The sequence below is a fragment of the Pseudoliparis swirei genome, chromosome 13 (assembly GCF_029220125.1).
Source record: "Pseudoliparis swirei isolate HS2019 ecotype Mariana Trench chromosome 13, NWPU_hadal_v1, whole genome shotgun sequence".
Classification (NCBI taxonomy): Eukaryota; Metazoa; Chordata; class Actinopteri; order Perciformes; family Liparidae; genus Pseudoliparis; species Pseudoliparis swirei.
The window spans coordinates 3,116,274-3,131,537 of NC_079400.1; the positions used below are offsets into that span (position 1 = coordinate 3,116,274).

At 43.2% G+C, this 15,264-nt stretch overlaps 1 protein-coding gene across 1 annotated transcript in view; it reads left to right on the forward strand.

Annotated features, from left to right (window-relative positions):
• LOC130204109 (protocadherin-15-like) overlaps nucleotides 1-15,264 on the forward strand; it is a 172,405-nt gene that overhangs the window by 67,074 nt on the left and 90,067 nt on the right. Inside the window, exons 16-19 of the mRNA XM_056430631.1 lie at nucleotides 933-1,034; nucleotides 8,758-8,890; nucleotides 9,574-9,653; nucleotides 11,330-11,423. Coding sequence (XP_056286606.1) covers nucleotides 933-1,034; nucleotides 8,758-8,890; nucleotides 9,574-9,653; nucleotides 11,330-11,423 — 409 coding nt within the window. The remainder of the gene's footprint in view (nucleotides 1-932; nucleotides 1,035-8,757; nucleotides 8,891-9,573; nucleotides 9,654-11,329; nucleotides 11,424-15,264) is intronic.

Here is a 15,264-nt window from a genome sequence, read left to right on the forward strand (position 1 = left end):
GTAACAGGAGGGTTAAATAATGGTCGGGTTTGTAATGTAAATATGAAGCTACCACTCGCCTTCAATAAGCTTAGCTTAACATTGAGACTGAAAACAGGTGGGAAGTGAGCGCCTGGCTGTGTCCAGAGCGTAGACAACAACAAGTGCCAGAGCCTCTAAAGGCTTCTGTACACAGCAGGTGTTCCAGATGCTCTTTTCCGTCATCTTTCTCACACGCGTCTGTCAGAACGGCAAAGCTGCTGATAATAAATACAGACTGTGTTATTGTGTGACCCCCAACCCGAAGCTTAGTTTTACCTTTCAAGTCCATTTTTCTTCCATTTTCAGGTGCACAGTGATTAAGCACTGGCAAAACACACATGATCTACACTCACAGGCACATTAAGAAGTGTTCGGCTTCTGCAGCCACTAAGCCTTCGCAAAAAGAAACAGTGTAATCCTAAAAGCACCCTCAAAGGGTGAGATGCAAACGGTGTCTCGGTGCTCCTTTTGCTATTTGCCCGTATTTAAATGAGGAAATATGAATGCATATAGCAGGAAATCCTTTTTTTATGCAAATGGACCTCATTGCAAAAACATATCCACAAACATCAGCACTATTAGCCAGGTGCAGTTACAGTGAAGCACTGAGTGTTCAGAGAGTCGGCGGTAACTCAAGCACTTAACGGGTAGAAGGGGTGTTCGCTCAACCTCTTTCATTTTGGGATGCAGTGACAGTTTTGTAATGAAAAATAAATAACTAAAGTTCCGCTAAATTACCTGCAGAACAACAAAAAAAGGGAAAATCTTAGAAAATCTTTCCGTGAATCGGACGTTGAGACGGAGCAGATAGTTGTCGGCTCCGTGGCTGGAGAACACTGATGGAGGGTCGTGTGAAGTTCAGGTACGGCCGTCACTTCCTCGTGATATCATGAATGCGTCTGTGTTCACAGCACCGGGGTTATTACTGTGGCGCCAAGCGTTGAGCTCACTGTGGGGCGGGATTACGCTTTGACCGTAGAAGCCACGGACAACGGGCCGGCTCCGCAGAGGAGGTAAGGGGTCCTCTCTTTCTACTCATCAGTCTTTTCCTCCATCTGTCTCGAGTTGAGGCTCGAACGGTCGTCCGATCTCCGGAGCTTTCGCGCTCTTCGTCAGACACGCCACAGCACTCTCAAACTCAAACTTTCCCCGCCGTTCTCTTCATCCGTTTCGCCCATTTCAAGGTGAGCCGTTTTCCTTTTTTTTTCGAGATGCATCACGAATACTGTTTTTATTATTGGAAAATGGCAACACAAACTTCTTAAGAGAGGACGATTGATATGACAAATGTTTGAAGGGAAGAATGAAAAGGGAGAAGAGCGCAACAGAATGAGAAGTATTGAACGCATCACTGCTAGTTGCCCTCTTCTTGAGTAACGGACTGAACATTACAGGCTACTTTCAGGGACAATTTCAGTAAATGCAGACTCACGAGAACTTTAATAAATGCAGCAGATGGTAAAAGACGCATCATGTCATGACATTCTAAAGGATAAGGACTGATTGATTCGGGGAATTTTCTTATTTTCTTTCCATCTCCTGCCCGTCATTTCTCCTCCGTGGATTAAATCGATAAGAAGCCATGACTTTCAGCAAGTCACAGACTCAGGCTGTTCCCCAACTGCCGACAATATGTTTTAGCTCTGTGTTTTGATTAGGTAGCAAAGTCTGGCAGAGACCTGTTCAATGTAGCGTGTTGCATTTTAGCAATTACCGGTCAATCCCTCAGAAGAGAAGTCAATCCAGCCGTTGAGCCGTTGAGCCACTTGAACGCGGTCTTTGTACTTTGCTCCGCAGATTGATGGAGCACTTTCCTGAGCGGCGTCAGGGAACAAGGCCATGTGCTTTTGCAGTGTGCAGAGAAAAAGTGGCTCACGACCTTTGATGCACGACGTCCCTCATTTTCACAGTGTTCTTGTCTTCTTACTTATCATATAATAAAGAAACACCAGAAGGAAAAATAGGCATGAATGAAAAGTAAAGAGTCCTAAACAGCAACAGCACCGCTCCGGCGTGAGCCACAGCCTGTGGTGTGCTGATACTCAAAGCACCATGACCATGTGAATGCATACAAATGACACAAATGACGATATGAACATCTATTTATTGAACTTTAACAAAACTGCAAAGTGCAAATGTAAAACAAATCTTTTTTGTGGCAAAAGTTATTTTTGTTTTGCGCTTTGGAATTCTCCACAAACGGATAAATAAAGAGTGCAGTGTACCTGCAGAATGGACAAACAAGCCAAGTGTGTGCTGCTCAAACAAGAGGCGCCCAACAAAAACAGCACAACAGACGCACAGGAATATTTAATCACGATTTTTATTTGAGGAAAATGCAAAAGTACAAAACTGAGGTGACGATCGCTTTAATTTGTGCCGTCTGCGGCCAATTTTATTCAACTCACCTGCTTATATTTTAGAATATGAAGAACCTAGTGCCTATACATCTATGTTACCCACAATGCAACTTGAGCCATGGATACCACACCTTCAAGTAGAGGTGAGGAGTGGGCTACGGAGGTGTGGTCAGCTCCATTCTGTTGAACTGAATCCGAATCACTCTTGTCCAATACGTCAGTCCAGTTTCATAAAACAGATGGTGTCTAAATTATCATCACGGCTTACTTTGAGCATATCTGTATTATAAAATGATTTATTTGTCACAAATGCAATGTATTTCTCTCTCCAACAATGTTTATCAGTCATAAAAACTGAAATTGTCTCCCAGCGTGGCTCCAGCTGTGTCGTTTGCCAAATCAATACAGAACGTGAGCCAGCACAGATTGAGGTTGTTCCAGTGATTGGCCCACAGATTGGCTCCAAATGTCCCCAGACACTCAGTTTATCTCAGCTGAAAACATAACAAAAGTATAGCCAATCAATATCCATCTCTGGTACCTGCTTTGTTAAAGCTATGGGTCAGGACCCAAAATGAGCCGTGCGTCCTCAGCGAGACGTGAGTGACGGTTTATGGAATGACTTTGGATCTCCGCTCGTGAGTGCTGCCTCTCCGTGTGAGGGGGCCGGGACTGGAAGAACCCTTGAGATGCACGTTTCATTCAGATTGGAAGTGCTTTTCCTTGGCCTACATAGATGCACCCGAAAATACTGGAAACTGTGAACGCTTGGGGGTCTAATTTATACTTTCATCAAACTGCAGGCTAAGAGAGAAAGAGGGCGTCACCAGAGAGAACCGATCCGACAGGATAAGACGCGAGATAAATAGCGATAAATAAGCCATTTTGCACTGTACCGTAAGAGGAGGATAGGAAAATATGGACGAAGTCACAATTTACAGAATACATATTTATTATTGGCCCAGCTCTTTCAAAGACACTTTAAATAACTCCAAATCCTTGACACCCACACTGTGTCACTTGTGTGAACTTGGAACTTAAACTCAATAGTTCGACAAGTCGCCAGCTTGGAAGTAGAGTAATACTTACTATTACTGTTTATTACTTCTATGAACATAAACGTTGAGCTCGCCGCTCCACAGAGCTGCTGCAGCGGCTGGTCGAGTCCCCACTCCTCCATGGAACACCGGTCCGTCCTCTGGATGCAGAGCAGCCAAATCCTCCATCAAACTGGATTTGTAAAAGTCATGTCATTTTTAAATTTTGATTTTTGTAAATTAGGGTGACAAGATTTGAGTTTGTGAAAAAGAGGACACTTCGTCGCCGGGTGGGGGGGGTGAGGGGGGGGGGGGTAGTGTATAGCATGCCGCACCATGACCATGTGAATGCATACAAATGACACAAATGACTATATGAACGTCTATTTATTGAACTTTAACAAAACTGCAAAGTGCAAATGTAAAACAAATGTTTTTTGTGGCATTTAGTCCAGCGCTTCTTTAATGTGTCTTGTCCATATATTGGAGCAATAATGATAACGAATAAAACGGATGTCATGTGCTGTAAACAATGCAACTAGTGGAGGCGGCGAGGTGCTCCGTGTTGCCAGATTGGAGACGGTGAAGTATCGTACCAAAGGCTCAAAATGGTCGTATTTGGAGGATGATTATCGTGTATCTGGCAACCCTGAGATCGGTCGACCAATGACTGGTGGAACGTAAGGGAGATACCATTTCCAAAACTTGTAAGGGGTAATAACTAGTTTGCGAAAGACCCAGAGAAACACAAATATCCCGCGAAGCAAAATCCCGGACGTTTTTGGAATCCCTGCCGGACGCATTCTTTAGGTCTCAAAAAGAGGACATGCCCGGGGAAAAGAGGACATCTGGTCAGCCGATGTAATTGCTCTATTAAACAAACAGAAACCTGTATTGCTTAAAGGCGTTACAAAGAAAGAGATTATTGCCCAACTCCGGCCGCCAATAGATCACAAGCTCTAACACAAGTCAACACCGAGTCCTCGTGTTGGAGGAACGCACCACTCATTTTGGCCAAGTGTAATCCAACATGTATGTCAACAGAGCAATATGAATAGTAGAAGTATTGGTAATAATGGTGCCACTTCTACTCCTGTTGTGACCAGTTACAGTAATCATGTAAATGGTTGTATTGAAACATTTTGCTGCTGCTTACCAACCCGTCAGTTGATTTATTATACATGTGTTGTGCAACTTAGTGTGTGTGTACACGTGTGTAGGTTTGTGTTTGTGCTGCACAAGTAGGAACAGATTTATGTCGCCATGGCTATGAAATGGATGATGCATGTGAAATGAGAAGAAAAAAAAGAGTGCATCCATAGGCAAAATAGTTTTCGAGTGGAAAGAGAGGGCGAACAAAAGCTCCAGTGGAAACCACCAGTGAATACTCTCCAGTCTCTCAGTTGCTGTTCATCAATAATGCCATCTGAATTGTTTTAATGAAAAAGGGTTATTCTCTCGCTCTCTGGTAGCTTTCTATTTTCCAGCCTTTATGGTTTTTTTTATTTTGTTATTGTTGTGAACGTAAACAGATTATTTTTTTTGGGCTATTGTTTAGACCCGAGGTTCTTTGGCTTCTTCAGTCGATGATCCAGTTTGAGTGGAGTTAATCTCTCCCTGCTGAACAGCTCTCTTTCCAAGTGGGAACACAAACTCAGTCCCTGCAGTTTCTTAGCCTGACGTTCAAGGTGAGTGAGACTGGGAAATGGGAGAAATTGGTCTTTTTCCAAACCGCTAATTAAGATGCGTTACGAAAGCCTGATTTAAAAGACACCTATGGGTGGAGTCTGTCTTCCTAATTCATGCTGAAGAGTTTCAGTGAGCTGCTGTTATTGTCACGAGCGCCAGCCTCAGAACTCTACACTTGTTTTGACAAAGCAGGAGGAAAATTATTCAGTGTCTAAATCCGAAAACCTCTCCAACACGCCGGCGGGCCGTTTAATGCAAACTCCTCCTGTGCTGCCAAGCGCCGTCTCAAACTCCAACCTTTATTTTGAAATCTTCTAAGATGCCAAACCATGGCTGAATAAGTTTGGGAAATACATACCCGATATATATTACGTCTAGAAAAAGTCCCAGTTGATGACCGATGATGCTTTTTAAAGAAAACGATATGTGTGGAATATTAAACTTAATTTAAACATAGCTTCTAAGAAAAGTTTGAACAAACGCTGCACAGAGTTTAGTCTACACTGAATATGAGTATTTATACCAGACTTACTAACCATGAAAAAGGCTGCAACTGTATGTTCAGGTGGTTCTGATAGAATAATAGGGATATTTAATTTAATACATTGTACTCTGTTGATGTTAGATATGCAGGGAATCTTAGAAGGTCTGAGATTATCAATTAATATATATATAAATATATATATATTTTTAATGTATGTTTTTTTTTAAAATCTTTTTTTAATTTTATATAGATTTTTATTTATTATTACATTTGATTCTCAAAACTGCTGGAGCCGATCCCAGTTGATCCCTCCCCCATTCCTAATATATATATATATATATATATATATATATATATATATATACGAGGAATGGGGGAGGGTGGTCATTTATTTTGTTAAAGAAAAATTAGAGTGTTGTAATATATTTCCCCCCACAGTATCCTGTGCTATCGTGTTCCCTGCCAGTGGAGCATTTTATTTTGTAGTCCTTGATGAGTCCCATCTCTTTTTGAATGGTATTCCTTTGGGAAGGTGGTGTTCAGGATCAAGATACAGAACATAATTATCTAAGATAATTGTTGATGTCAAGCCGGTTTCCAGATGGCAGTTGGGTTTAATTTGCAGTTAGTATGTTGTTATCTCAATTATGTAAGTCAGTCAATTCGCCAGAGGGCTGAAAGTTCGACATGATAATCAGAAAATCAGAATCAGAATCAGAAACAGGTTTATTGCCAAAGAATGTTTTCACAAACAAACGAGGAACTTTTTTTGGCGGAAGGTGCAAGATTCGCGCACCAAGACACCGAGGCGCCGTCCGCGGCGCCATCTTGGAAAGGGTGGATGAAAGATTACAGCATAACATGAGGGAAGAGAGGCGAGAAAAAGAAAAAGCCACCCCCCGACTATGCCCCTAGAGGGGTACAGTGTGGGAGCAGGAAAAAAAAACCCACCATTGCACATAAGCACATACATCTTAGACATGACTTGCAACGAGTAGGAAGGGGGGAGGGGAGGTAATCCAAAGACTGGGCGATAGCCCCGTCATTGGGGGCAGAAGGTAACCAGCACCGACAAGCACCCAGCACGGTCCTCCGCCGTCACGGCGCCGGACACAGACCCCGTCCTGTCACCCTGGGGGGGCAAAGCAGGCGAAGGCGTGGGATGGGGGGGGGGGGTAGTGAGTGCATTTCAGTGTGTTGGTTGTGTGTGTAAGTGGCCTGATGTATCGTCCTCCCCCAGTCCACAACAGACAAAGTTCTCAGTCCACAAGATGGTCGTTGCCATGGAGATGGCCTTGAAGGGTCCTGGGGAGAAAACAACCACAGGTGTCTGTGGATAGGGGGAAGGGAATGAGAGAGAGTCTCGCTCAGTGATCTTCGGGGGAGTTGTTGTTCCAGTCACGGCCTTGGCCAAGGCCCGTCCTGGTAGAGGGAGCCGAAAGCAGATAAGATTGGGATTGTTTGGTCTTCCAGTAGCTGCATGTCAATTTTGCGCACCTACTATTCCTCCATTTTCCTCCCGTTTGCCAATAGGATTTCAAATCGATCCAATTTCATTTGCAGAGCCATCAGCTTCTCCACGATGTTGTCATTCTGACGGTTTAATGCCAAAGTCTGAGTGCCAACAACTCTGCCCAACGTCAATCATGTCGGGCAGCCTTAGGGGCTTTAACGGCTGTCACCGTTTCCTTAATTTTCCGATAAGCCAGGGCAGCGCCAAATCCAAACAGCAGAAATCCTGTAATCAAAGTTCCGAATAGGTAGATGTCTTCTACGTCCTCCACGGAAAGGGCTGCTAGGCACAAGACACGCCACTTCCCCCACACGTCCATCGTGTAACCAGCAACACTCGTCCCAGCAGGACAGGCAGGTTCCCCCGAACCCGAGCTTCTCGTCGAGAAGATGGTGTCAATTGCGTTTAGGGACCAGTTGATCACGTCCATGGTTTTTAGTTCGAAGAGCGATGCGGAGAGAGTCTCTCAAGTATAGAGACAGACAAGACATGACAAGAGAAGCCAAGCAGGGAGGGGAAGGTCATGGGGAGGAGAGGGAGAGAAAAATGCGACCGCCTTCGGAGAGAGCCAAATCCATAACTTATGGAATGAGACATATCCTAAAGAAAAACAGCACACATGCTTTTACAGCACTAGAATTAATTAACTCTGTCAACTGTAGGTCAACCAGGTAGCATAATGTATTTATATTTTATATTGATTAAAAATATAATTGAATGCTGCTTGTTGAGCAGCCACAACTCGTCATCACCGGAGATGTAAACGCTTTCATTTTACAAATTGAAACAATCTCCTCTCAGAAAGTACTCAGAAAGTAGGACAACCTCTTAGAAACTTCTTTTTTCCCCTCTCTGTTAATTTGCTTCTCAGACTATTTCCACTTCTTTTATAAAACGTGTATATCTCTCATTCAACACAATCAAACACTTCTTCTTTTCTGTTGATCTCCGCGATGGAACGCAGTGGGAGTGTTTTTCTGAGTGTTCCCGAGCTCTGGAATCCCGAAAGACAACCTCTCGTGTGTTCTGCTTCGGGGTTTGACATTCTGTCTGGGCTGTGGGACTTCCTGCCGTACCTGCGGGTATTTCTCCCGGTGTTGCATGGAATCAGACCCGGTGTAACCGACGACAATCATTAAGAATAACTACGTTCAAATAGAACGTCTTCTTGCTGATGGTTTTGTTTATTAACGTAGGTCGTCCATATTAATTTGAGTTTCATAACCAGTTGAAAGTTCCTTCCCAGTAGCTTCAAGATTCTGAAGGAATAAAAGAAGATAGTGTGACTCTCCACAGACGCTCCGTTATTAAAATGAATGAATAGAAAGATGAAGCGGCCTCTACTCGAATGAATCATTGAATCGGTCGGACGAGTTTGTCAAAATGCACGATGACAACGTGAAGCCGTCCAGACTCTTCGTCGCTCTTATCGCACGGCAACACAAACTGGCCAGACACTCTCCAGTGAAATAACGGGCCATTCACCATCCCTGACACTGGGTTTGACCGTCCTCCTCCGCCCTCCTCCTCATATCCCGCGCCAACATTTCTCTGCTACTATTCCAGTTATCTGCTTCTCTCTTACTGCGTCTCCATCTGTGTTTGTGATCTCTCCATTTGGCTTCACTCCATTCTCTCTCTCTTTCTCTTTAGATCATCCATTACGACAGTCTATATTGAAGTGTTGCCCCCAAACAACCAGAGCCCCCCACGTTTCCTCCGACAACAATACAATCTGGAGATCAGCGAAGCGATGAGGACTGGAGCGACGCTGCTTAATCTGCAGGTACACTCTTACTCTCTCACACGCACACACATACATACATCCTATGTCCCGGTGGTTGTGACCTCTCCAGTTTCCTTCATCCATGTCCACATGTGTTCATTACCTTCGCATTGAAAATGCGGAAGGTAATGTTTTGATCGCCGTGTATTTATTTATTTATTTATTTATTTGTATGCGTGTTATTCGCATAAGTAAAAAAGTATTAAACCAAATCGCATGCAATTTGGTGGGATGATTGGTTTTTATCCGGGGACCATTTGATTAGATTTTGGGATCGATCGGGTCAAAGGTCAAGGTCAAGGTCATGAAAAGGTCAAAATCTTCTTTTTACCATAGCACGGTCAATTTATATCCAATTGGCATGCAAATAATGCCAAAATGTTCATAATTCAATGCCCAATCTTGTGATATGCGAAGGTATGCGCTCTACCGAGTGCCCATTCTAGTTTTATAATTGTTTTAACTGGAGGTTGTTGATATCTTGTTTGTATTAAATTGTTACTTTGTTGTTATCTCTTCACACAATTGAACCTTTATTGTTTAAAAGAGTTTTCACTAATAAAGATGGTATACCACCATATACTATGCAACTGCAGCGCCACCCTCCTTTTTAAATCACTGCTTTATACAACAGGCTGGATGAATAAGTCGATGTGTGTTTCTGTCGTCGTTTACTTCTCAAGGCAGTGGATCGTGAGAGGGACCCCATCACATACACAATCCTCACGGGAGACGGCTTTGGACATTTTGCTCTGCAGCAGAAGTAAAGTACCCGTTTTCTTATTTGTGTATTTGTAATTTGATGTGCATACCGTGTGTGTGTGTGTGTGTGTAGTTGTGTGTGTTTGAAGGTAGTCTAAATGATATGATACAGGGCTCAGGCTCAACCAAGGGCTTCTCATAACCACACCCGTACACTCCTCCACACAATCAACACACACACACACACACACACACACACACACACAGAACCACTCTTTGGGCTTTTGTTTTATTTATTCATTTACTGCCCAATAAAAAAGCGTTTCTTATGCAGGGGAAAGATCCTATCTGTCTTCCTTGAGGGAGGAGACGAGAGAGAATCAAAGTAGAGAGCGGTGAAAGACTGGAAGAGATGGGGAGGAAGAGAATAGGGAGAGAATTAAAGAGAGCAAGAGAGAAGGACAAGGACAACGTGAAAGACGGACAAAGTGTTGGAGAGGAAGGAAACGATAAACAATGACGAGAGACAAATGAGGACTTGAGTGAAAGAAAAGGACTAAGTAAAGTAAAAGTAAAGTAAATAATTCAGAAGAGCAGAGATCAAAATGAATTTAAGGGCTTTGATTTGTGCATTCTGCCATCTGATGGGTTCAGTCGGACATTGTGAAATCTTCCAATATTTGCCAAAAGTTTTCGGTGCCTTGACAAGTTGTGTAAGTGTGAATAAAGTGTATACTGGATTTATTGTATCATACATATGATTATCATACACATCTACCAATAAACCATTTTAATGATGTTGTAAGACCTTTTTTATATCACCATTGAACAATACTAAAGTGTATATCTAATGTATAATTAATCAGTATTTATATTCACAAGATCCTACTCTAGCTTTTAAGTATTTTTCATATAAACTATATTTTAGGGAGGAGGCTGAAAAAGTAGTTTTTTTATGACACAACACTGAGTGAGCTATTACAGCAACAGCACCCAGGAGGGCTCCCCTTAATACCACTGTGGGTGAGCTGATCACCTGCATCAGTAAAGTACCCATAATGGGTGTTAATACTTATAAGCAGTGGTTATTAATGCGTGCACATTTTTGAATAATCTCTCCAAAGTGGCGTCTTGAAAGTAAACCAGTGTCCAAATGTGCCCCTTGATCCAGAGTTAGCATCGAAACTACGTACGAAAACCTGGAAGTATCAACATGAGAATGATTAACGTGGTTAGCGCTCAATTCATTATGAACTGACACTTCTAATACAATTCAAAGTATTCTGTTCAGTGTGCTCCTGTGTTTTGTATTTCACTTGTATTGTGCTGTTTGTTACCTTCGCATTGAAAATGCGGAAGGTTATGTTTTGATCGCCGTGTATTTATTTATTTATGTGTGTGTTATTCGCATAGCACAAAAAGTATTAAACCGAATCGCATGAAATTTGGTGGGATGATTGTTTATTATCCGGGGACCATTTGATTAGATTTTGGGATCGATCGGGTCAAAGGTCAAGGTCAAGGTCATGAAAAGGTCAAAATCTTCTTTTTACCATAGCGCGGTCAATTTTTATCCAATTGACATGCAACTAATGCCAAAATGTTCATAATTCAATGCCCAATCTTGTGATATGCGAAGGTATGCGCTCTACCGAGTGCCCGTTCTAGTTCTGCTCTGTTTCTTTGTTAAGGTCATCCTCGAGGGTTAACCGGACTCTCTGTGTGTTCTTACTCCAGCTCAGGGTCTTTGGTGCTGGACAAGCCTCTGGACCGGGAGTCAGTGGATTATTATAACCTGGTGGTCACAGCCTCAGACGGACACCCGGATGGGGTAAGAAACGGAGCTCTGCCGCGCGGACGGTAACGGTTTCGTCTTCGCCTGTCTCACGTCTGCAATGTCATGAAACTGAGTGGGCAGCCGGAACGTCGTACACCGTGAAACGCCTCACAGCTGTGTGAAAAGAGTGGTATCAAAAGACATTTTGAGAAAGAATTCTAGTAATAATACGAATCATAATTACATCTATTATCCAAACCGGTTATCCTATTCAGGGTACAATGATCTGTGGAAGAACAGATTCACTTTATTTATTATATTGCACTCACCAGTTATGACTCGAGTGCAAGAAAGTTGCAGCAAGTGCTATTTTACAACTAAAAGTGACAAGAGGAGATTTAAATATGTTTTTTCTTCATTGTTTTTACATTTCAGTGGAGGTGACAACTTGAACATCCCGAAAAGGCTGCTTCACATTGTCACATGAACTACGAATTAGTGTGTGAATACACATTTCTATCACAACAGTTCTAAAAAGAGCTGTTTAGTAAAGATGGTGTGTGCCCTTCCTCACTTTCTCACTTACTTAATTGATTACAGGTCATCAGAGTCGCTCTCTCCACCACTCTGTGTGTGTTCTCCTCGTCTTTCCTCTTTTTAAAAGTCACCTCTTCAGTTGCTCTCACACGAGAGTGAGATGAAGACATTGGATGGAGCTCCCCTCCCCTCCCCTGTTCCTCCTTCTCTCCTCCTCTGGCTTTCAACAATATCCCTTTATAGCTTCTCTTCAGCTCCTTATCATCCATCTATTAGTCTAGCGTTAAAAGACATTTGTCTTCTTGACTTCAACGACATGTCGAGTAAAGCAAAAGGTAAAGTTTGAGCCCCTCTGAGGAGAGGAAATGCTGATTTTAATACGCTGACCTTCTCTCACAGACGGCCTCGACACAACGAGGGAGAGTGGGAGGAATTCAGAGCGAGAGAGGCAGGAAGAGAGATGTGAGAGGTGTGAGAGGTGTTCAGGGGGCTCTCTCTGTATGGTAATATGAAAATTATGTAAAGGTGTCTTGACACATAGACACTCACGGACATGCACACATAGCTCTCTGGACCGTGCCAATTAGTGTATTATCGTTGTGCCCCAAAGGTCTTCAAGTCAGAAAATGGCTAAAAGTAGTTTGGACATTTTTCTGCTTGACACTCTGTTATATTTGAGTGGAAAAATGAGAGAGACGGTGCTTGAGAAAGGAAAATGTGAGCAACACAGAGAGGCAGAAGGGAAGACGAGCAACGAAAGAAATAGAGAAGGGAGAATAAAAGATTGGGGCGTCGCCGCCTCATCCGTGCCCATTAATCAGCATCGCTCGAAAGGCCTTGGGTTGTCTTCATATACACACACACACACACACACACACACACACACACACACACAGAGGTCTGTGTCCCCTATTATTAAATGTCCCGTTGTGAGAGTGTCAGACTACAAAGTGCCTAATTGGCTGTCTGGCCAGTGAATCCATCACACTGCCACCGACTGAGGACCCGGCAAGCTGGTGCAGTGACACAGCTCCACTGGACCGGATGTGCTGTTGTATGAATAATATGGGAATCAGCATTTTCACCATTAATTACTATTAGAAGCTACATTATTGAAGGTAAAAGTTTGTTTCAGTAGCTGCCAGAATAAGGCGGATGTTTTTTAAATTTCTTGAACAAATCTGATAAAACGACATTTGAATAGTTCTCACCATACCTCATGTGACACTCGACACCGAGCACCTTCATCCCTATTGAGGACAGAACTTGGCCACAAAGTATATCGTACAAAAATGTAAAAACCTAAATACAGGTAATTTCCGTACATTTTTTTCTGAAAATATTTGTTGCCGACTATTTCAGCTTTGATTTCATTTTCTCAGGAGTTCCAGGCGATGAGTAAAACCGTGCCCGCTGTGTCTTTGAATTGAAACGACACAGAGAAAGCACAGCAGTCGAGGGGGAAACACGCCCCGAGTTGTGTTTAAGTGTTTAAACTTAAGTGTTTCCCATCTATCACAAGTGGTTGCTGAGGAATCGTCAAGACAGGCGGGAAAGCGAGACTCGAACAACGCCCACATCACTTTGAACTCAAAGGGGACGCATCCACAGCACTTCACTTGTTAAGCTGTTCCTCCTCTCCGCTCGACCGCGGGATGCTCATGTGAAACCCTCAGACAGCTACTGCCATGACAAGTTATTAACAACCTTAACCCTCCTCTTACCTTTGGGGTCAATTTGACCCCATTACATTTTTAACGTCTCTAAAAAAATGATTGACATAATTTTTTTTGCTTCACATTTCATGCCTTTCCTAATTTATTGGGGACAACTGGGTAAACATAAAATTTGATGATATGTTTTCAATGTCCCAAACACAACTTGTACGCATCGGTGTTCTTTGGGGTCAATTTGATATAAAAAGTATGTACTTAGAAGTAAAGTCGTGAACAAGTATTCTGGATGTATCGGGGGGGGAAACAAACATAAAGTACCTGACACCTAAACTTGGGAACAAATATGAATTCTAATTTTCTGGAGGTTTTAATTGCTGGGGTCAAATTGACCCGAGGGGTAAAAGACGTTCGTACATTTGAAGGTAACGGGAGTGTTAAAGGAACATTGCGTATGGATTGTCGGTTGCGTGAACACCACATTCAAAGTTAGCCCCTCCTCCCCAGCTCATTGAAGGTTAAAAGCTGAAAGCCAGCCCTTAAATTCTCTGTCATTTTGGATTGAGCTTTGTTCTCTTTGCGTTCGCCTCCCTGTATTCACGTCTTATTTTTGCCATTTTCTATGCCATAGTTGCAGCTTGCTCTTGAATGCGTGCTTCTGATCTGGAACTTGGTTGCTACCAAGTGAAAGTAAAGAGAAAATACAAGCGGAGCAGAGTCTCTGCAGGGAGAGACTCCACCGCACACTTCCAGTGGGTCTGAAGTGATGATTGAGAGGGATTATTTCTGGATCCGACTCTGTGTGCCTTTGAAGAATAGTGGGTCTCCAAATGTGGGCTGGTGTGAAACGTTGGCCCTCGGCCAAGATATCAGCGAGATAATAAACTCTGAGCTGCGGGTTATCGGAAACAATATTTGCTGAGGGTCCCCCTGCGTCTCCTTCTCTGTAATTGTGTGTGTGTTCCAGCTGCCCCCCCCCCTCCTCCCTGCTCATCACAGATCGGTCTGCTTTGCATCCATCGGCTTTCGGATTAACAGTTTTGTCAACTGTGAGCCCTTAACCTGAGATTACTGCATCACTGTGTACGTTGCAAACCTCAAGAGTCTGGAGTCATCTCTGTGATGGTTATTTCACACACACACACACACACACACACACACACTGCATTCTCTTTTCCCATCCTATTGTGAATCCGTTAGCTCTTCCTAATTTTCCACTTCCTCCCAGTTCCTGTCTTCAAAAGTAACATCTTTGCAGACTCTCTCTCTCTCTCTCTCCCTCTCTCTCTCGTTCTCTCTCTCTCCCTCTCTCGCTCTCTCTCTCTCCCTCTCTCGCTCTCTCTCTCCCTCTCTCTCTCTCTCTCTCTCTCTCCCTCTCTCTCTCTCTCTCTCTCTCCCTCTCTCTCTCTCTCTCTCTCTCCTCTCCCTCTCTCTCTCTCTCTCTCTCTCTCTCCCTCTCTCGCTCTCTCTCTCTCGTTCTCTCTCTCTCTCGTCCTCTCTCTCTCTCGCTCTCTCTCTCTCTCTCTCTTTCTTTCTCTTTTCTGCTCTTATGAAATGAAGAAATTAGTGACACTCTCTCTCTCTCCTCGTCCTCCACTCTGTTGCATTTATCACGCTTTTGCTCTTGGTTGCTAAACAGGAACATTGGTGACAAATAATATATTTTTTTAATCCAAACTTTCACA